Genomic DNA, 23240 nt, shown 5'->3' with positions numbered 1-23240 from the left:
CAGATTACTTTATATGCCGCATAGATGCCTCCAAATCCTCAGATGGTTTTGTGTCTTTTCTCTCATAACACAATGAGCAGCAGAAAACCAAGAGATGTTCATATAATGCCTCACTGACAAAACCAACAATGCAATTTCAAATGAGAACACAGCCGAAAATAAATTAAATCTGTCCTTAACAATAGCTATTTTATGAGAGGATCAGAATAGGTTTTCAAATGTGAAAATTGTCAGAAGAGGTAGAGTATGTAACTATTAAAATAGAGCACCATAAAGATCAACTCTGTAGCTGGGACACCCTGACTAACATCATGAATGGTAACAGCTGTACCCAATTAATGTTAATAGCAGTTCCTCCCTTTTAGTATGTTGGCTAATGTGTTTACTTCAAGCCTCGAAGGAAAACCCAGCAAAACTCAGTATTTCAGCTGTTATTTCTATATGTCACAACATTATCAGTCAATAATCAAGATTTCATATCCTCTGCTCGACTCATTTTCAAATTGGAGCAACAGGTTGTGACAGTTAATTAGTCTAGCTTCATTAACATTAATGTTTATTCATTTAATAGCTACAATTGAAAACTGTAGTATTTCTGACTTCTCGCCTGACAACGGCTGATCACAGATCTAAACTGAATCTTTTAAGCTGTAGAAATGTATAACTTTACTTACAACTGATGAAAGCTGAACGTAATAAAATTGGATGTAGGAGTTTAAAGGATTCAGATTTAATATGTGGATTTTATACTCAATTGAGATTCAATAGTAATCCAACCAACTTTGAATACAATTTTATTTTAACTACTGCACTGGTTTACAATGATTCTGTCCCATGCAACAAAATACCTAGTTCTTATTTATTTTTGCACGCCCAATCCAAATATGTTTCCAGAATTTCTCGCAAACATTTGTGCACCCAGTTTACTCACAATGTAATGGCAAAGCAATACTAAGGAAGATGCAGCCTGTGTTGGCAGACCCATGAATGCTGATCACTAAAAGGGGATGATACTGGAGGTCAAATATAGGTCAAATTCAATTAAATGAATTAAATAGTTCTAAACGCATATATTTAAGGGTAATAACAGCCTTATTTATAAATAAGTAGAAACACTGTGAAACCTAAAAACCAGGCTCGACAGAAAAATTCATGCTCACTCAGCCAGCCCAATGTCCACCGCTCTGTGCCAGCAATTCAGAAAAGTTTGGCTACAACCATATATCATTCTGGCATAGGGGGAAAAAAAAAAATACTCTGGCTTGTCTGTATTTCCTTAAACCAATCACAGCCTTCTACAGCGTAGCTAAACCCAGAGTGAACTGCCAGGTCCCTTGCAAAATAGTGTCAGGGGGAACTTGTTGTGGTGGAACATTGGCACATGACGGCAAATCCTGCAATAAAACTGGCTAAATCTCTGCAAAAAAAAACAAACAAAAAAAGCCCCCAGAAGAACCAAATCCAAATCATCAAAACCTGACATTTTCAGCATGCAGGCTTCTGCTTGGGGGTGGTTGTTGTTGTTTTCTGTTGCGATGGGGATTTTGAAAACTGTAGGTAAGTTTAGACTAGCAGATCAGCAAGCTGCTGCAAAACAAGGTCCTGTTCTTCCACTAATGTCAGTGGTGTAAACACCAGAACAACTAAACCCAGAGGTCACAGGCTTGTTTTGACAAGACTTCAGTAAAGACCTGTGGTGGATTTCAATTATGATTGTTCACAGCAACATGGTCTGACATGAACTCCATCACTGTTACTTACTGGTAATGTTGCCTCTGAGCTGCAAGGCCGGCCTTACTTCTACCTCCACAGAAGGTTTTGGATTTTCTCCTCACAGTCTGTAATTTGGGATTAACTTCACTTGAAAATGCATTTTACAAAAGTAAGGCTTTCCAAATATAAAAGGAAGTACAGCTAGCGCTTCACCTCGATTGTTACACAGTGACCAAATTAGAGAATTCCTTCAGTTTAGGCCTTCATTTTCAAGTTAGGAACAATTTCATTTTTTGATTCATCAAAAGAATCATCAGGAGTCACACTTGAACTCAGGTGTATGTTTGACTTGAGGATGTTACTGATTATGGCTCTCATGACTTAAACATGGCCATGAGCAGTGATATTTCTTCATTTTTGATTTTCTTGTTTAAATAATAATCACCTTGCTGGGTGTTATTGAACGTTCCATATTTGTAAAGACATTTATGGATGAAAATGCAGAGCAAGAACATTAAAGTTGCAATATAGCAGGAGTCAGGACTGATAATAATGCAACATTTCTCCACGAGGCAGCTAACTGAATTGCTAATCCTGCTCTCAACGCCCTCAGCGGGTCAGGATCACACTCCCAACACCTGTCATTTATCTTGATGAGCCGACTCTCTCGACAGCCTCTTACCTGACGTAAAGTGAACCAGCATGCAAACTACAAGCTCAGAAGAAAAGGATACAACAGATATTCTTTAATCAAAGCAGTAAAGCAAAGCTTTCCAGTCTCTTTTGCCATATATTATCTCCACCGTACTGACATGATTTTTTTTTTCTTTTCCTGCTTTGTCCCTGTTACTTTATTTAAATAGACAGATACTGCAGACGTTTGATTGTAATATTTACACACGTAAACATACACAGCTTTTACCTTACCTTGTTCTGTGCTGTATTTGTGTCTCAATCTTCTGCTTGGTTGTGTTTGGATTTTTGGTTTGAGATGCTCTTTTTTTTTGGTATAATCTTAATACTGTGTATTATTGCTTGTTGATATGGTCTTACATTTTTACTTTGGATTTGTTGTTTGGCGTCATTGACGCATTTTTTTTGACCCAAGTTTAATTTATCCTATATATCCTAAATATTTGTAAAGTTATAAAGAAAAATCTGCATGATTTAATTATTTTTAACTATTAATCTGAATGTTATTTCCTTGATTAAACTGCCTATCACAACTTCTCAGAGTCAAAGGTGGTATATTGTTACTGTCTTGTTTGGTCCAACACTAAGTTCAAAGTTCAAAGTTCACAACATAAAAAAAAAAACATCAAATCCTATATCCAAGTAGCTATAAACCAGTGAGTATTTGGTTTTTTTGACCCAAACTATGAATTGATTACCACAATAGTTGGAAAATAATTTTCTGTTGATTTACTAATTGTTTCATCTGAACCTGTGACCCAGCTTGACATAGTCTACAGGAGACAGAAGATGTCTCAAAAGGCTTCGTTAAGTTAAGTGCAACACATACAGTATTTCTAACTACTAGTTCTGAGTACTAGTTTCTTCTACAAGACACAGCTGAATGTGCTACAATGTCTGTATAAACATTTAAATGAGGCTGGAGAGAGGAGCATATAGATGCAGAAACAAACAGGAGCCATTTTGTTTGATTTAGGAAGGCATAATTAGGTCTGACATGCCCACTTTCCCAGGAGGCTGAGAGCAGAGGGAGGCAGTCTTGCCACATTGATTCGTTGAGTTTCTCTCCTAACAAAGTTTAACTACAAAACTTTGAAGCGCAAACAACCCTCAAGCCACGCTTCAGGAATTCATGCTGGCATGCAAACTCTGACTCTTGCGGTACATCCACATCCACAAATTACAAGGTAACATTGTTCACACTTGAATGCGAATAAACTCCATAATAATTACAACCTGATTAAATCCCAGAGACACATGCACGCACTACAACACTGAGTAAAGTCAGGGGCAAGTTAAAGGCTGAGATCTGAGCTGATCGTTAGGCCGCCCAGGGAGAGCCGAGGTGAACTGGTGCTGTACTCCAGTGGTTGTCATGGAGAACAAAACTTGGTGATCGATAGCTTCCCGTACTCCAGCAAGAGGTCACGCAGGTTACAGAGAGCACAAAACTGCAGACCCGGAGTCATCACATATAAAGCTGCACTTCTGAAACACATACTGACACATACATAAGTATAACAAGGAACATAGCTTCGCCTCCCTCCTCATCCAATTCTGCTCAAGCTAAACCTCTCACCTCCTTCACGCCTGTCTGAACAAACAGAAACATGTACAGCAAATTCCACCAGGGTCAAACACTGTCTATCATCATGCACCATTACCATATAGCTCAAACTCAATACAAGTTTTCTATTCCTACTATTTTATCATGTGACTGGGACGTTAAAGAAGCATTAGGCAACTATTTTACATTAAAAGAACAGCTTCAAAATAATGTCTATGGTATGCTGACTTGTTATAGGAAGAATGGCACCTCTCATTCCCACTCTGTGCCCCATGTTCTGTTTGAGTTTTTTTGAGTCCTAATTTCTAATTACTAATGAGATTATTTTCAAATGGACCACCAGAAAACTAATAAAAAAGGAGGCACTCTAGCGAGCGACACCAAAATGAATCCAGGAATAAAATAACTGACTTTGTATTTCTAGTGCAGCGCATGGTATTAAAGCAACGGAAGAGCTATCTTAAAAAGAAAAGTAACACCAACATGCATCTAGCTAACTGGCAAATAAAAATAAGCAATTCATTAAACCTACCTCGTTGTCACTTTCGATAGCACATACAGCGATAAACTTAAATTATGCTCTCCAATTATTTTGCAGTTTATCTGGATATGTGTACTGCTATAGCTACTATATACATACATTTATACACGTAGCTTATGTCCATTGTTTTATGGATATTGAGCTTTTAGAGTACATCCTTCTGGGTGAGTAAAGTTATATCTTGTCTTATTTATTGTATCTCAATTAAATTAATGTCCTTTGGACCTAGACTTGTTCCTTGCATATTCTTTATGAATATACATGTTTGTTTTTCTATTTGACCTCTTTGATTCCCTTTTTTTTTCTTCCTACAATAGGGTTCTTACTATATTTGTCCTCTCTTCATCCCATCTGACGTTTTAGTTACCCAATTTCTTTCTCTTTGTCTCTTGATCCGCACTCCAGTGGTCCAGTTTAAAACTACCCTGATATGACCTGTCCTACTTTTTATTGTTTGGCAGTCCCAATTAGGCACAGGTACTTTGAGTTGTCCTCAGAAGGCCTGTGTGTGAGCAACAGAAAGGGTAAGTGTGTGTGAATTACTGTATGTACTGATGGGTTCTACATGTGGGTGTATTGTGAAAGCCATTTAGCTGTGGATGAAGTATCTGCTTCCAGTACTCCTAATGGCATTATTACAGCAGGCAGCACGGCCCATTATTAATAGTAAATGACAGAGCCTCTCTCCTAAAGGTCTTAATATTGATCCCTCACCCATCCTCCGACTAGTCTTAATGATGATGTTCCTCCATGTCTTTCTCTACAGTGCTGTAATCAAGGCCAGACACACATTTACAACCTTTGAGTCACTATAAAGAGCAACAAGCCTACACTACAAATGAGACTTCAAGATTAAAGGAGGAAGGTTATAGGAACTGCCAAACCTAATATTCCTTGTATCGTCCTCCTCCCGCAGCAGGCGAGTGAATTCCTCTTTTCACCTCACCTCACACGTCTATGCCTGAGATAAGCACTGATGGACACAATAAGCTGTGGGTTTTTGTGTATGTAGTGGCTCCTGATTTAAATGAGGCTATATGGAGGTGTTTGTCACTCCTGATTGCGCTCTCCAGTTTACTCTATCAGGAACAACAAGCAGGATGCATCTTAATGAAAAGTAAAGCAACAGACTGTGCAAGAGACCCAAGGAGAGATGAGGGTGGGGAGAGTGCAAAGGTGTGTGTGTGTGGGCTCAAACACTTTATCTTCTGTTTTATAGGTGTGGCAGGTTGAATAACAATAATGGGGAGAAAATGGAGAGAAAGCGGGATCTAAAGGAGCCTTAGAGGCAGAAGAGAGTAATAAGGAACCCATCAGTTTAGGGGCGCAGCACTTGATAACGTGAGGGGTTAAAACCAGCATGGGTGTGTTCCCAATCAATACAATTTTTTTTTATAATTGTGGGTGTTACTGAGAGAAGGCCACCTTCTGAGCATCGTAATGATTCTCCTCTCCAATGCATCACTTGGCTGCTATGGTCTGATAGACTAATAAAGCCTGTCTGTAGTGATTAAGGGGCCCTTCATGCTGCTAAATCCAAACTAAAATGAATTGAATTCGGCTCAACTGTACTGACCTGATTGCTCCTTTCTTTTCTCCAACACAACACGCTGGGATGAACTCTATGAACAAGAATGTAATACACACCCTGCACACAAAGTCTGTGAGAAGTGGCCATAACTCTCATCCTAACAAGTCAGGTGGAAAATATTAACAAGCTCTTCACAAAGCAGACATGCTGCTCAGATTCATTAATACAGTGATTGTCATTTTGTTACAATCATCACTATACATTGTCAGAAAAACCCACATCTTTAACAAGGGAGAAATATGAGGGAGAATAGAGGAGACGTGAAAGTTGTTTAGCTTGACCATGTCAACGCCAATAGATCCATTGCACATGAACTTGTAGCAACAGCATTGATGAGACACCTTGTTCCAGTGAGGATCACAGACCTCATACTGGACTACCACACTAGTCTGAGTTTAGGAATCACCTGTGGCACAACATCTGCATGACACCTTGAGAAAGCCATCGTTGTCTTGACCTGCTGACGAGCATGTTTGTCAAGTCAGCAGAAGTGGGATGTAGGGGACCCGTTTCCAAATCCAATCAGAGCCTTCATGGAGACAATCACAGCATCATCAGAGGCAGGATGCCGATAGTTCCTCCAAGGGCTGGAACGACTCATTAACGGGCAGGAAGGAATTTCAAGTCAATTCCAGGACCTTGGTAGTGAGTGTCTGAGACGCCTATAAAAGAGCCTGAGAAAGATTTTCACTGTATCCTGAGAAATACTGCAGCATACTTGTAACTTGCACCGAGCTATCAGTATGGCTATCAACAGGGCATAGGTCAGGAAATCCAGGTAAGCTGTAGGCACAGCTTTCGGCCAAGACTTCTCTGGCCACCTCATATATGTGACGTTCCAATGACTACAGTAGATGACTTCAAGAGAATCACCTGCAAGTTATTTTGCAGCTGACCTGGCCTACCAAAGAGCCTATGCAGCACTTCACTTTATAGGCATCAAAAAAAAGTTGCAGCTTCCTGTCACAAAACCTCAGCTGGAGTTCAGGGCCTCAACTGAGTGACTAGCCTCAGCTTACGACTGACAGCTGAAGGTTGACTTAGGGAAGTAGCTGAAGTTTCTGGAACACATTGCAAAGATGACACTGAGGAACATATTCGGTCTTAACATCTCACTTTTATAAGCCAGTGGTTCTGTTGGAACTCACTGTTCTCTGGGAAGACCAGATAGAGGAGGCCAGATATCTCAAACTGTTAGAGGAATGTAGAAGGCATTAGTGAAAGGCCTCCTGCGAGCCCGTTGAGGTGGGATGAATGGGCTTTGCAGGGACGTCTCTACATCGAACACTGAGTTCTCTTGGCATCAGAAAAAATGAGTCACCAAGAGCCTAATCAAAGCTGCAGAAAAAAATTATGAGTTGATTGTGGATCAAGAAGGGTGATCCATGGAGTAGCTCACAACTTGGACACAAGTCAGAGACTGACCACCTCTGCTTTGGGTTTCCCAGGTGAAAGATACCAGACCTGAAACCTTCTATGACCCTGGGTTTATCACTGATAATGTGTCCAAATTGCACCACCCGGGGTTTCAAGAAACTACAGCTAAGAAAACAATCAAATTGCTTATCTGGATCTGACCACGCTAACAAAATACCGATGTCAACATGAACATAAAAGCATTGTAACACATCTGAAAGTCATACCTGAATCTTCTGTGCTCTGAATCCTTGTGCTTGTTGAACTAGGAGTGTGCACTATTTTCAGTCAGTCTTTGTCGAGAACACAATTTTAAGGTTAACCTCAAAAAAATAAAAATATAAAGGAATGAAGGTTTGTGTCACCAAGTTTTGAGGTATCTTACTTGTTGATCTCCGCCTTCCCCCTACAACAATGGCGATTAATATATTGAATACATGCTCTTAGTTTCTTAGGCATTGAAAATGTGAATTCCAAAAATTCATCAGCAACCTTTTCAACAGAAAGTGGCCCTCTTCCAGTGAGTACAATGTGAAGTATTTTAATTGGAGCAAATTTCTTACAAAGAGCGCTGTCTGTCTCTGTTGACGGTGTAAGGATAACACGAACACAGTTTCCGGAGAGACAAGTTCCTCTTCATGTCATTGTTTAATTCCATTAACATAAAAGAAGCCTCAATTATTTCAGGATGGAGGCTGATATCTTTTAGTTCAATACTTCAGTCTAAACCAGTGAGACGTATATTTGGGTCGAACTTTCCAAGCGTGTAGGAGAACCTGTGAAACTCATGAGAAGGGTGAAACTTCTTCTCTGGAGCCAATGTTTGGTTTTCCCTTCTGGGCAACTTGAAACATGGTTTTGCAACATGGAAGAGGACCAACCCCCTATGTAGATGTGAAGGGACCTGAAATGAAAACACAATGTTTCTTAGTCTCAGGTATTACCACACTTTATCCTGAACAGGGTGACGTGGGGCTGTAGCCTTTTGAAGCTGACTTTAGGCGAAGGAGGGATACACCCTGGACAGGTCGCCAGTCAATCGCAGGGCCAACACAGAAAGACAGACAGAAGACAGACAACCATTCATGCTCACATTCACAGCTAAAGGCAATTTAGGTAGGTGTTACCCAGCAGGTGCAGGGAGAACATGCAAACTCCACACAGAAAGGCTTAATGAAAACATGATTATGAATATTATCCTCCTTTTCCAATAGATCCCACTAAATCCTTCACACTGAGCCTTTAAGATGTCGTCTGTGAGCAGGATTTCATACATCAGAACTTTTCTGGAAACCAATCCTGGTCCACCAAGCAACCTACACCAGTGTGATGTGGAAATGTGAAGCCTGCATTGCACAAACACTGAAAATAGACTGCCAGTGGTGTACAAGCCATATAAATCCCTCTATGTGAGCATCAGACACATAGTATGTCAAACACATACATTATATTGTTTAAGTGGAAAACGTCTGTGTCTACAGGTTCAAAAAAAAACCAAAACGTGATCTAGTATTCTAGTCATGATTTACTGTTTAAAACAGAAACAAATCAAAAACATTCATATGTTCATCCACAAAATACAGCAGGTAACTCCAGCTATTGCTGAAGCTATTTGTGGGACATCTTAGAGGACAGGATGTTCATGACAGAAATTAACTTGTCTTAAACAGCAGGGTTGCTTTAGTGCAAATACTGTTTGTAACATTATTCCAGACAGACCAAACTCAGAAGAAACACATTGGTTTGCAGCCACAGTCTGTCAACCAATAACAGATTTCATAAAGTTACAGGTAATTTTTATAGAAAACGACCACTAGAGTTCTAAACGTATTCCATATTAATATAAACGACTAGACAGCCAAATAAACCACTCTCCCTCTGAAGTGCACTCAAGCACCATAAACGTCCTGTCAGGGTGTCAGAGCAGATGGGGAACTGCTCCTCTGAAAGCACTAACTGATTAGACAGCTACTGTCCTCTGCTGGTATGGAGCATCAACTACAGCGATGAAATGATTCTGAATGTAAATGAAGCACTTTAACACATCAGCCAAGATTTCATCCAGTAAGACAGGAAGCTGCCTGCTGCTGCAAAGAACATGATGAACTCAGCAGTGGCATTTAAATTCATATTTAAACAGAGCAGCTTATAAATCCCTGTCTTACATGAACTGCTGCATTCCCACTAAATTACTGTATGATGTACAATAATGAAGGGAAAACATACAAAACAAAGGTTGACATGTAAAAGGAGCTTTAACTTGATATTGTGATAATTCTCCTCATTTTCTACATCCATTTTAGATAATACTGTATGTACGAGTTTGCTCAGGTCCAGGATATTCATCTCAGGAATGATGGTGAGCCTCTTTAGAAAGTCAGAAAATCACACACCATTGTTGTTAGCCATCCACCAGTTTCAGTGCTGCAGCTGGAGCAGCTTTTATAATCCTTCTCATTCAGATCTGAAGCCCACAGCAAAGCCATCAGATTAGCACTGCTGGCTAATCTACACTATGTCAATGAATGAAAACCATCCGCTGTCTCCTGTGCTGCCATGCCTGACTGAATAAGATATGATTCAGTGACAGTGGGAGGGCTGCTGTTGTTTCAGCACAGCCCTGGCAACCTGTCACACTCCGAAAGTTTTCTAAATACAGTAGGTATCATTTTGAAAGCAGAACTCGTGTGAAAACAGATGGAACACACACAGACACACAGACAAAGTGAATAACTCTCAGCACATGGGGGTGCAGCAGTGTGATGAACCAGATGTCCTGACCGCCTCCACCTTTCAGAGGTGAGAGGTGGTCGTGTCTCTCAGCTACAGCTGTCTCTGACCGGCTCACTGACAGACAAAGAGAAAAGGGCAGGGTGACTGGAGGCTCAGCATGCAGAGGATCGTGACTATTTACCAGCAGAGGAATGCAACTAAGTACATTTACTCAAGTGCTTTAATGCTTCCATTTCATGCCACTTAATACTTCTAATTGTGCACTTTTTACACCAATAGTTAGTTTGCAGTGATTTCACATAAAAAAAACAACACTCGATGGGCTTGTAAAATCTGACAAAATCTTATAGATTAAACAACTTGACATGATGCGTAACATTAATTCAATCATATATTATAATATAGTACACACAATAAAAGGGATATTTGCCTGCTTTTGTATGTCTGACTGTAGATTTTGCATACAACTTTACTTCTGCACCTCTTCAGGACATTTGCTTTTGAAGTGTGATATTGCTACTTTAACTTAAGTAAAGGATCTAAATACTCATTTACATGGCACACTGGCACAATCAATGTGTTTCTTTTACGAAGCAGAAGCACCTGAATTTGATTACATTAATGTCATTATCAGTTACCACGAGATGAGGATGCTCCACCAGGTGGTCGGAGGTGTAAATACAAATGAATACACGAAGGACATACAGTAAATGAAAATCATTTCTTTTTTTGGCAGCGACTGTCTTTTTTAAAAAAAAACACATTTTAAATGGAAAATGACAGAAGTATGATACACGTCTCTGTACAGCACTGATGCCTTGATAGGAGAGGACATGATGAAGAGAGTGTAGAGTAATCAAAAATGTGAATATTCTCCACCAAGTGCCAAAAGGTAGAGTTGTAAAAGAAGAAGAAGCTACAAAAAGGGACCTGATTTATACAGAGGAAGAAAAATGTGATGTAAACAAGAGAAAGAAATAAACAAAGGTGGCTACCACAGAGCTTTACTGCCAGTAAGAACAGATTTTTTTTGGCTCTGAGAGACTGTATAATATTTTTAGCATACTTATGTCAATGTTATTTCACCCCAAAAGATGATTCAATGCTGAAATGTTGCACACAAAAACATTTCCTATTGTTCCCGTAATGAATATGTGCATGCACTTTACACACAGGCATTTATTCTCAACTCCTTTCTCAGCAGAATACACACAAACACACTCTCCCTCTCACTCAACACTCACACATCATGAATAAACATGAAAATATGGTGTTTATCTCAGCCACTATGAAATACAGCCGCCTTTTCAAAATACGACCATTGCATCAAATAGTCGCATCGTCACGGCGATCATCACTAAAAGGTCTGTGCTGTCACAGACTCTGGAAATAACCCTTCGAGACCAAACTCATTTCTTTAGAATGATTGAAATGACAGATCTGTCACTGAGGTCAAAATCTCTAGTTCTGATTACAGCATTACCAAAATAACTGAATGTATTTGAAAAATGACTGTTCAACTGTAAATACATCTGCATGGTTGTTAGAAACTTTGATCCTATTATGAATTGAGGACAGTGATGTTTGAGCAAAAATTGGTTTGACAAAACCTCCTGTCATGTTTTACACACAAAAACCCTTCTATCTACTTTTTTTTTTTTTAAACATGCTGCAGCACAGTCCCAGATCGTCCCGTGCAGCGTGTCCACGCTGAGGAGAATTGCATTGACCTAATTCACTTAACTGGACCAGTTAGACATTTGGTCATTGGCTGGCTGAGCTAGAGTTTGATCCTCTGAGCCGAGCTCCAGCAGCTTCTAGCCTCAATAAAATCATCCTCAGCCTCTGACAGAACTCATCTCTTGGTGAGTTATTAATACCAACAGAGCAGACAGGATGTTATGCACTGATTCTTCAAGCTTCTCATCAACAAAGCGACAAGAGAGCAGAAGAAGGTCGCATTTTCTCCCTCTGCTCCATCTGTCCCTACATACTGTACGACATTAAGAGGACTAGCAGAACTTGGACAGCCGAGTCACAAAACCTGACAACTTTGGACATTTCAAAGACATTAAATGTTAATTGATGCAACGTGACTTGTATGACATAGGTATGTTTTAAACATCCCTACACGGACAGTAGCTTTGAGATTTGTGGTTAGAGACCCTTCATTAACTGACACCTTCATACAGCAATTATACAGCATGAAAGGTCTGCCAAGCTTTGGATTCCTCCACATACTGAGGTGCTGTACATTCAGTACTTGGTATCTCAAGAGTTTGGATGACTGTCATTTCAAAGTCTTTCCAAAACTTAAAATATTACAGAAAAGTCTAATGAACAGATTAAAATGTGTGTTTATCTGCTCTACTTCAAACTGCAAACATTAGCTGACCAACTAACTTACAAACAACAGTTTTAACCTGCTTCAAAAGGGATGAGCCTTAATAGTCAGTTGCGTTGTTTTGTGAAGTAACAAAAAAGACTATATCAGATTTTGGAAGAGTGATAACATCTCTTTCCTGCACATGATTTGTTTTGGGGAAGTTTACACTCCACTTTTTCCGCCAAAAATCGTGTTCACCAACTTAATCTTTTTGTAAAAGTGAATCAAACTGTAGATGCAATGTTCGAAAAGACAAACATTAAAACATAAATCTGACCTCTGTGTTGCTTTTCCAAAAAAGTTTTGTTGTTGTTGTAAGGATTCAAACATTTCAAAGTTTTTGTTAGATACCATAACCTTTTTAATTATGTCGTGCAGACATCACGTCCATATTTAAGAACATCTTTCTGTGTTCTCATTTTAAAGGAGGTCTGCTGGAAACATTAAAACATCCACTGGAGAAGATTTCTCAGCCAACTTGTGGGATTTTTGCATTATTATTAACTTTTCTTAGCTACCTATAGCTGATCAAATATTCTTGCGTTTAGTCGTCATTTTAGCCGGCATTGATATTTGTTGGAGAGAAATGGGAGACCTGTTTTGGTTAACCTCCATGTTAAATTGAAGACCAGTCAAACGGTCAGTTTCAGAAGGAACATCGTCGTCTTTATACAGTCAGTGTAATGGATCAAACGTTATATTTCTCAGATGAAGCGTTTATAGTTGTCAGTTTCATTTGTAAAAAGCAGGTTTCCTGGCCTGCCCCATATACGCTGTGGGCAAGAGCTGCTGCACAGTGTGACAGCGGTTGGCTCTGCTCCACTTGTATGTTAAAGGGCATGTTAACATTTTGAATTCATGTTGTTTTCCCTCAGGAAGAGACATATATTGTTTGCAAAAACCCAAGTGGATGAACCCTCCTGGGGTCTTCCACCTCCACACTTGTCTCTGAGAGGCAAAACCATATATTTGGAGGGGAGCAAATTACATTTCAGACAGGCAATATCAGCAGGCGGTGACATGTTTGTGACTTTAAGTCATCATTTCTTATCTAGAGTTAAGTACCGTCAGGTCGTGAAAAGAGCATTTCTCATATTCTGTTTGTTGTTATGTAAATCACAGCAACATTCAGCCTTGGAGGACAACCCTAATATAATCTGAATGAAAAAAGAAAACTCCCAAAATAGCTGACATTATTATTTATATCACTGGATTTGGTCCATTATGACAAAAGATTAATGCCAATTAAAGGAAACAAAATGAAGGTGGGTTTGTCGAGAAGTGGATACATATTTATGAATATTTTTAAATATAACAGGGAAATTGAACCAAGAAGCAGCACTGAAATTAAATTAAAATTCACAATGTATTTAAACTATTTTAGCACACGGTCCTGTAAACTAAACTGTAGCTCTTTTGCCAGATTAGGAATGAAAGACAAAGACAAGGCTTTGGTCCTTAGTGTTTTTGTTCATTGCGCTTTTACAATTGGCACAACAAAGACACATGATTATTATAGAAAAAAGCACTTTAGAAATCAATTAATTTTGATTTTAACAATGAAGAAACTGCCAGAGGAAATCTGGAATAAAGAGAAAAACACAAGAAGGAATTTGTCTGTTTCACCAAGTGTCTTTTCTCACACCTTCACCATTCTCTTCTCTTAAACTCCACCTCTCTTTCTCACTTCGCCACACACACACACGCACACACGCACGCACACTTGTTCACACTCCTCTCACACCTCTGCGGTTATGATCTTCATGGCACTTCTATAAATCTGCCTCACTGAGCCGAGCAGCCGTTTGCACCTCACTCATGCTCGTTGCTGATGAGACGATGAGAAATACGTATCAGATAATTACGTACTGATTGACAAGGCCAATAACTCATTTACAAACTACCATTTAGAAGAAAATCCATAATTATATGTTATTGTTTTTTTTACCTACAACTGCATTTTGAGGATATTGTTATAATTTTTTTAATTAAGTGCAAGAGAAATTATTTATTTTATTAATTGTAGTCACAGGCCTTTTTCACAGCACACGTTTTTCTAGCCAAGTACGACGTGACAGTGACAGTGATCCAGCATGAACACCACGAGGACCCTGAAACTGAGGCAGCTAAATGGAATTCAGCCACCACTGATTTTCTTATTTACATCTGAGAATTACTGACAGTCACGTGTCAAAACGTCTTCAGTGGAAAAAGAGCTTTCAGTGCTCCTAAAAACATTTAAGAAGCTGACTGTAAATGTTGCAGAGTATTAAGATAATGACATCTTTTTCTTTTGATTTTCTGGTGAAGTGTGTTGTCTTTATGTTGTTTTGGTTGAGATGTATTTACAGCACATCCATATAGTAGACAGACAACAGAGAGCAACAAGAGAGCCTTGAAGCAGCTCGACACACACAGCAGGGGGATAAATAACAGCCCTCTGTGGTGCACACAACAACTATGTTTCTTTCCAGGAACTCCACTATCACATTTAATCAAATCATTTCTATGAAAAACAAAACAGCGTGCCATGACTGACTGACTCAATTGATAGCTTGCTATATAGCAGCAAAAAGATGTCTATGGACACGATTAGAAGGTGACTCGATACATCCTCATCTCGACTCACACCTGCATGTTGTGATGCACAAGAAAACTTGCCAACACAAGACTTGTGAAAACGATTCCGTCTGTGTTCGTGGCTCCGGCTATAAACCTGCACAGAAGGATGCAGCAGCATCACAAATAAATAAACGGGTTACAGTAAAGAGTGCATGAATGTTTACAAAGCATCGTTCTGTGCTTTCTATCTAGATACAATGGAAGCATGCCTGTATGCTGTGTTTCCTGAAATCTGTGATGAGAGCAGATGTGTGTGAGGGAGGTCATGGCAGAGTCACGGGTGTGACCTCGCTCTGGAGGTCTGTCAGGCCTCGCTGTCAGTGCTGCACTTCCTCGGGGACAGAAGGGGGAGGGGGGTCTACAGTCTACCTGACTGAAAATAGCCTGCTTAAAATGTGTAAGTGTGTGCATGTTTGCACGGGCAGTCAGACACTATCGTGCACTCAGACAGGACACATCCATGTCTGTGGCCTTTGTGCCGAGCCACTGGACTGCTTTTGGATGATTCCTCAGCGGGCCATGAGTGTGGCAGCTACTGTCTGCCATAAATACACTCCACTCTGCACTGGATGGAAGTTACACAGTAATATGACAACAAGACAGGGAGAGAACAAAAAAAACAACTATGTGGAGACGGTAACAACAAGCTGTGCACAAACAGGAGAGTGTCTCAAGGACGTTCTCAGCAAAGAGCATGTTCATCTGGAGAGCAGTGAGGAAGTTCAACACACAGATAGACTCATGTTTAAATGGATAAGAGTCGGAGGGGGAGAATTGACCTGTCTGTTACATACACATTTGCATTTAACCCCTCTCACACATCACACGACTGTACCCTTCCTCTGTCAGCAGCTCTAACTCACTAATCAATCACATTGACGCAACCCATGGAAACACAGGGATGGAAGAGCGAGGATGTGCGAAGGCAAATCCTCAGTGAGCAAACTCGGCGGTGTCCAAAAATAAAAAGCGGTTTGATTTCTTGCTTTTACTCTTGTCCCAGAAAAAAGCCACTGCTCGGTTTATTTAATGCCTGCCTGAAAACGTAGCCCTTTTAGACACTTATTGGGACTTAAACCGAGCCGCAGAGGGTGTGATGATAACTATCTCCTCCACTGTTATTTCCATCCAGTGTTCCAGTTGTAGCTACTACAGAGAGGCTGTCTGCTTTTACACTGGCTGACAGAAACAGGTCACTCAGTCAACTCTGTTGTCATAAATGCATCACTGTGCTGAGAAACATCACAACAAGGCTGCAGTTTCAGAGGCCACAATAATTATCCAAAAGTGTGCACCAAGAACACAACACTCAAAGGCTGCTCGATTCATGACCTGCACAGTCATTGCACAGCATTTCATAAGCAAAATATGTGTGAAATGTTGGAGGAGGGGATCAATATGAAAGTGGACTCAACAGTAATTAATCTACAGGGTTTCATTTTGCATCTGTCCTCAGTTATAGCAACAGTGTGGTGTGGCAGGCAGCAGATTCGGTGTGTGTGTGTGTGTGTGTGTGTGTGTGTGTGTGTGTGTGTGTGTGTGTGTGTGTGTGTGTGTGTGTGTGTGTGTGTGTGTGTGTGTGTGTGTGTGTGTGTGCGTGTGTGTGTGTTTCCGTCTGTCGCTCAGACTGTACAGCAGCACAGAGAAAAACATTTGATCCAGAGCGCAGGCCTGTTTGGCGAAACGAGGTCCGACCCTGACCAAAAAAAAAAGAAGGAGAAAACCGCAGGCTGTGGCATCACGCCGAAGCGGACACACCCCCTCCAGGCAGTGGCATCGAACCAGCGACACTGTGATAAACAAACGGCGTCTGCGATGGGATCATTATCCTGGTGGACTGAGCCCATCATTACGGTTCACAGTACCAACAGGCCCGAGCGAAGGTTCGCGTCTGTCCACCTAAACACACGGCTGCTACCTCCAGAACAGACTGGCAGATGATGACTGCACAAATGACATCTTAATCAAACCTGCCACACATTTATAAACACACACCTCACACACACACACACACACACACACACAAATACACACACCCCTCCCGCCTGTCTCCCGGCGGTGCGCTCCTCTCATGTTCAGCATGTCTCACCTTGCTTGACACATTTGAAGCGGACTGGGTCTTTGCAGTGTTTAATCACGGCCAGCACGTCCCGGGTGGTGAGCCCGGCTACGGGCATGTCGTTGACCTCCAGCAGCAGCTCATCCTGGGCCAGTTTGCCGCTCTGGATCAGTCCCTTCCCCTGCTTCACCTCGCCGAAGTAGGGGAACTGGCCGTTCTCCGCACCCCCCTTCAGCTCGAACCCCAGCTCCCCTTCCTTCCCCCGGGTTATCACTGCTTCGTGGACTTTGTTGGTCCAGTGGTTTTTCTTCTTGAGGCTCTTCGACATCGTTAGGGCGAGTAGATCACCGCGGGCTAGCCCATACAAAAGCCTCCTACCGTCTCATCCCTGCCTTTGTGCGACCCGCTGCAGCTTCACAGCGCTCGTGGCTCCATCGTCACCGGTGCACGCTAGGCGCAGTGTCCGCTCGGCGAGCCGCGCAGTCGGGCAGAGAGCTGCAGTAAAGCACGGCGGCGGAAGAGATGATTATTACTCTGTCAGACACACACACACACAGACGCAGGAGACAGATCCTGGTGGATGACCCGGATGTGAAGCCTGAAGGAGGGGGGAGATGAATGGTTCTGGTTCGGCGTAAAGGGACGGAGAGGAAGGGAAATAACACAGGAGGCGCTTCACTCTTACTACACTGCCAGGGGCGCTTCCTCAGGCTCACTGCGATCACACAGGCGATGACATGTAGGACGAACCACAGTTTACACTGCATGATATGGAAACTTCACCCTACAGGAGCCATTGACATGCAAGAAATAAGATAGATTTTAAGATGACTTTTATTGTTGATTGGAGTCTTAGCATTGCAGAATACTTTCAACTACACCATAAAATAAAATTCGGTGTGAGAGAAACGACCTTATATGAGAATATTCCCCTTTCTAAAAATGGGCACAAAGCTGAATTACCAACACAGGCAACAGCCACAGGGGCCCCAGACCCTCAGGGGCCCTGGAGGCTGCAGGTTCATCAGGTTGTGATAATTACTGTGAATTAATTACAGGTTGTTCTTTTTTAAACACTGCACAGATACTTATAAACTGAAAATTGCCTTAAGGCAACACGAGCACTATAATCCTGAGGACCCATCTTGTTCAGGGGCCAGTTTAAAAGCCTCCATTATATCAGGTTTTATTGAGACACTACACTGACACTTAATGCAGGCATCGGATATAAATCACGAGGTGCAGAATTGTCCAATATATAGGTTTAATTCCCCCGAGATACTGGCCTGGAGAAAGAGTAAGAAATAATGGGAGGTCAGTAGAGGCCCAGCACGGTTCAGCCATAAGACCTCTTTTGAGTGACTGTCATATACAATTGGTCAAAATCCATCTTTATAATTTTACTGTTTTAACATTTGGACAGTCCTTTTTTTACTGTGTTGTAATGTAAAGTCACATTCAGCTGCTTTTAAAAAAAAAAAAAAGTTTTACCCTTCCCCCTATTTACTTTGGTAACAGTTACATAATTGCCACGATGACATAAATCCAAGTCCAAGATAAAATGACAAATCCTTTTGTTGCCATTATTTTTTCATGGCTGCGCGGCTTTCCGAAGTGGGTGAAGTAAAGTTTAATTTAAAATTTAATGCATAAATCAAGAGCTGCTCTTACTGAGGCTGACGGTCCCTCTTACTGCCACTCTTCCTCCTCTGAATGTGAGCTTGTTTGTTTGTTTGTTTGTTTGTTTGTGTGTGTGTGTGTGTGTGTGTGTGTGTGTATGAGAATGTTTTTAAGGACATGCGTGGGCTTTTGTAATGTGAGTATCCTGCCTACAAAACAACATTACTGTACTCTGCCCCCTGACTATCTGAAACCAGTAAATAATCCATGAAGAGCCGTGGATCCACTTTGACTGTCACTTTATTTACTTCAGTGTCTTGGCATTTAGGTCACACTGCATGTTCGGGTTACAGCAAATGCTTTTGACAGTAATTCTGAGCAGATGATGATGTAGACAAGATTCGTTTTGAAGATGAACCACCACACTGGGGAAAAAGGATGGGCATAATCCAGAAAACTGGCCGGATTAGGAGATTATACACCCAGAGGGGAAATGAATCCTTGTTTGGTTTTATTTGTTCCTCTGCTGGTAGATGTCAGAACTGCAGCGTCAAGAGGCCTATGTGGACTGAAACATGCTGCAGTTCAGGGTTAAGGAAATAAGGCAGACTCAGAATGTGTTCACTCTAACTCATTTAAAGTGACTCACTAATTTATGAAATCAGCAAATAATGCCTTCAAAGAGAAAAGAAATCTGGCACACTGTGGCTTTTTTTTAATTTTTTTTAAGTATTTTATGTGTGGCTGTGATAAATCATGCACTAAATATTTGTTTGGTGCTCATCTAGCTATATCTGGATCAGAGTATTTCACTATTTTGGACCTTCCTTTGGGGATACAAGTGTGATAGAAGAAAGAGAAGAGCCATCAGCTGTCGAAGCTTTGAGTTGGATCGTCTAAATTTGGAGTCGCTTAAAGCAACTCGTCGCCACTTTAAGATTTTCTCTTGACAGTAAAGTACAGCAGCCGCAGCTCTCGGTGGCTACGAGCAAACATGGACACAGCTTCAGTGTAAGAAGGAGTAGGAGGAGCACTTAACAGCCTTGTAATTAACTCCTTTGGCCTGAGTGTCATTTTGAGGATGACTTGGTGAGAACGTGTGCCTTATTTTGATCAGCTGCAGCAATGTCATCAAGTCTTCTGCCAGGATATTAATAAACAGTTAAATACTTGTATTAGCTGTGGATCTATGGACCAAAAGCATCCACAGAGGCTATATATATATATATATATATAAATATATATCTATATAGATAGATATATTTACACTGGGTGGGGGAGGCAACAGAAAGATAAGGATATTACTTTATATCATCATTATGACAGAACGTATAATGAGCCTTCTAAAGCAGATTGCCAACAACAGAAGGCAAAAATACAATAACACGAGGCAATCTGCGCACTCAGAGGGGGAATTTCAATAGACCTTATATATGGATTTAGCTCACTGCCTCCCTCATTGACTCTCTGCTTTGTGCACTTGCTGTTAGAGAAGAAGACGCACACTAAGTTGTTTTTACTGCTCAGCAGAGACAGGGGCGAGTGAGGTCACCTTCACACACCCCTCTCAGCTTAATCTTTAAAAAAAAAAAAAAAAAAAAATTATCCACAGATGTGCGAGAGCTGAAAAACGGAAAACAGACTGGGCAACTATCTAATGTCTACTGAGACAATAACAACGTTGGGAAGATATTTAAAAGTTTAAAATTGTAAACAAAAAAACAGTGGCATCTGTGAAAAAAACAGAGGGTGTGCAGGACTGGAGCAGCAGTTAGAAATCCGATTCACACACACACACAGAATAAGTTAATTAGACTGAATGGCTTTAGGGAATTGGCAAGTAAATCACGTTGGCTTTTCCTCCAAGCTCACAATGAGATTTAATTATGAAGTGAAACTTGTGATGGCAGGGTACACCTGTACTCCAAACCAAGCCCCAAACACTCCCTCACCGGTGGAAACTCAAAATCAGCTGATATCAGCAGATCTGTTGTGATATCAGTGTCATCTTATGAGCTCCAAAAACACATTCAAACCTGAACTAATCAATATTTTCATCTTAAAGCCACTACAATTTATATTTTCATGATAACAATGTGCTCATATTGATGAACCTACAGAGAATACTTACTTGAATCTGCAGCTTCCCTCAGCCTCACAGAGTTGCAGCTCATCGCTCAGATGTCTGGCTGCAACTTCACCGCTCACACCGCTCTCATTGTGTCATTTTCGGCCACAGCAGCAGCTGTTCTCAATGAAAAAGCTCTAACAAGCCACTGTGCACCACCTGCTCAGCACCAAACAGCAGACAGACACAGTGAGAGACCAGCTTGTGGACATCGTGGAGCATTTAGCAGCTAAGGAGACAGATATTTCCCTCAGAAGTGAGTGGAAACCAAAAACAGAGCTGAAAGGAGAATGTGTTTTGGACCTACACTCATCAGCAGAACAAAAACATGACACAAAATGAATTATGTCATGCTTTACACATACAGCTCCATAACTGCTGCATATGTAGATGTTTAGATTACAGATCACTGTGCTGCCCCGAAGTGGCTGAAAACAAAGATAAATAATTTGACTTGTTTATTCCCTTTCTTTGCTGAAATTTAAAGGAGACGCTCTGAATGCTAATATGATGTGATTACCAGCTGCTTCATGAATCTGCACAGCAGCTGGTCTGACTGTCTTGAGGTAACAAAATCTGCCTACCAACACCTCTTTGTCACTAATTAATCTGCATGTCTTTGATTGTGTAATCCACACAAAAAACAAAGCATAAACATGCTTTACTTGGGTTATGTGCACAACTGTTTCTTGGACTGGTAGAATAGACTGGTGGAGCGGTTAGATGCTGATAAGGAGGATTTTGGTTACAGCTAAGGATAGGCTAAGGTGGCCACCATAGCTGTAACTACTCATTCAACATGCAAACATGCGTGTATTCTTATCAAACAAGGAAGTGTAATTCTTAAAATATTTAACTATTCCTTTAATGAAAATGTGTTTGTTGCCTGCACCAAATTTATAGTCCAAAACATCAATATCAGCAAAATCCAGCCTCATTCGGGCTACGACCCTCGTACACATGCACACATTATTAACATTCAATAAAAACACACACTTATCACGTGTCCTAGTCCTTTCAGACGTCTCCTTTTATGCTGCAAGAGCTGCAACCTGTTAAACTGCAGATCAAATATGAGCTGGTCATTACCCTCACAGTTATCAAAGAGTGTCTTCAGACGAGGTGTTCTGGTTTGGATTCCTTCCGTTTTGACTCGGCTGCAGTGAAGTTCTGTTTAATCACCATCTTTTTCACCATTTCCTCCACCTCGTACCTTCATTTCAAAATGGCTTCATATTCACACTGTTTGATCTCGCTGTGAGGGCTTTAGGGATTAGCTAAATGACTCTGCAATTAGCTTTTAAATCACACAATGCCTCCCAAAAATAGTGTCCTCTCAGCTAATGCCTAATCATTGTGCTTGAGCAGTGAAGGCTTAGCTAAGTCTGCAAGACAGGAGTCAGCCTTGGCACCGCGTATGACCCATTTGTAGGATGTTAGTTGCCATCTTCTTGATGTCTATTAAATACATAAAAATAATTTTTTTTTTAAAAGGCTGGAATATGACAGTTGTTCTGATAATCCCATCATCATCTCTAAATTAATTATTTTGATCAGCTCATGAATGCAGGAAAGAAAATGTGAATCACTTTCTCAGTCTAGTTCAACATTAATTAGTCCTAATCTTGGGGCCTTTCCAGTGAAGATTTTATATGAAAGGCCATGCATCTTAGTCAGAAACAATCTATGCTAATTATATTAAAACTGGTGATTAGATTTCCCTCCACTGTCTCTTTTATGAACATCAAACAGCCATCAGTCTTGGTCACTACATGTAGTTACTGATTGTGTCCACTAGAGGGAACTATTTACTATTTCTAATAATAAAAGTAATATGCAAATGATACATGTATTTTTTGTTCTATTATTTTTAAATGTGTTTTAACGTCTTAACCCGAGCATAACTTTCTGACTTAAGCACTGCTGAATTTTTTTGGCCGCATCTCACTGCCTTCTTAAGTGAGAGTAATTGCTCTTAAGTGAGCCTTGAGTTTAAAACTTTATCACACGAGAAATTTGAATGTTTACGAGAGAAAAATAACCATTTAAAGACCTCTGCAGTTAGTGTGAAAGATGCTGTGTATAGAAATAGATTATCAATGAAATGATCAATCATACAAGTTGCACATGTGATTTAGGAGGAAAGATCTTTGTTGTATGGCTGCACCTGA

At 40.6% G+C, this 23240-nt stretch overlaps 1 protein-coding gene across 7 annotated transcripts in view; it reads right to left on the bottom strand.

The window, feature by feature from the left end:
- The window catches only part of magi2b (membrane associated guanylate kinase, WW and PDZ domain containing 2b), a 75897-nt gene extending 57946 nt beyond the window's left edge, over positions 1-17951 (bottom strand). For 3 of the 7 annotated variants that reach the window (XM_069701997.1, XM_069701999.1, XM_069702001.1), the window contains exon 1: positions 17352-17950. In XM_069701997.1, coding sequence (XP_069558098.1) covers positions 17352-17649 — 298 coding nt within the window. In that variant the 5' untranslated portion in view covers positions 17650-17950. Of the gene's footprint in view, positions 1-17351 lie in introns of all 7 variants that reach the window. The other 4 variants (XM_069701993.1, XM_069701995.1, XM_069701994.1 and 1 more) reach the window with 2 other exon arrangements.
- Positions 17952-23240: the final 5289 nt, after the last annotated feature.

This window comes from Brachyistius frenatus, unplaced genomic scaffold (genome assembly GCF_029030835.1).
Source record: "Brachyistius frenatus isolate BFR_SWC_R1_liver_20210118 unplaced genomic scaffold, ASM2903083v1 Contig_39, whole genome shotgun sequence".
In the NCBI taxonomy this organism is placed as follows: domain Eukaryota; kingdom Metazoa; phylum Chordata; class Actinopteri; family Embiotocidae; genus Brachyistius; species Brachyistius frenatus.
Note: the sequence above shows the minus strand (reverse complement) of the source record. Positions and strands in the feature narration are given on the sequence as shown.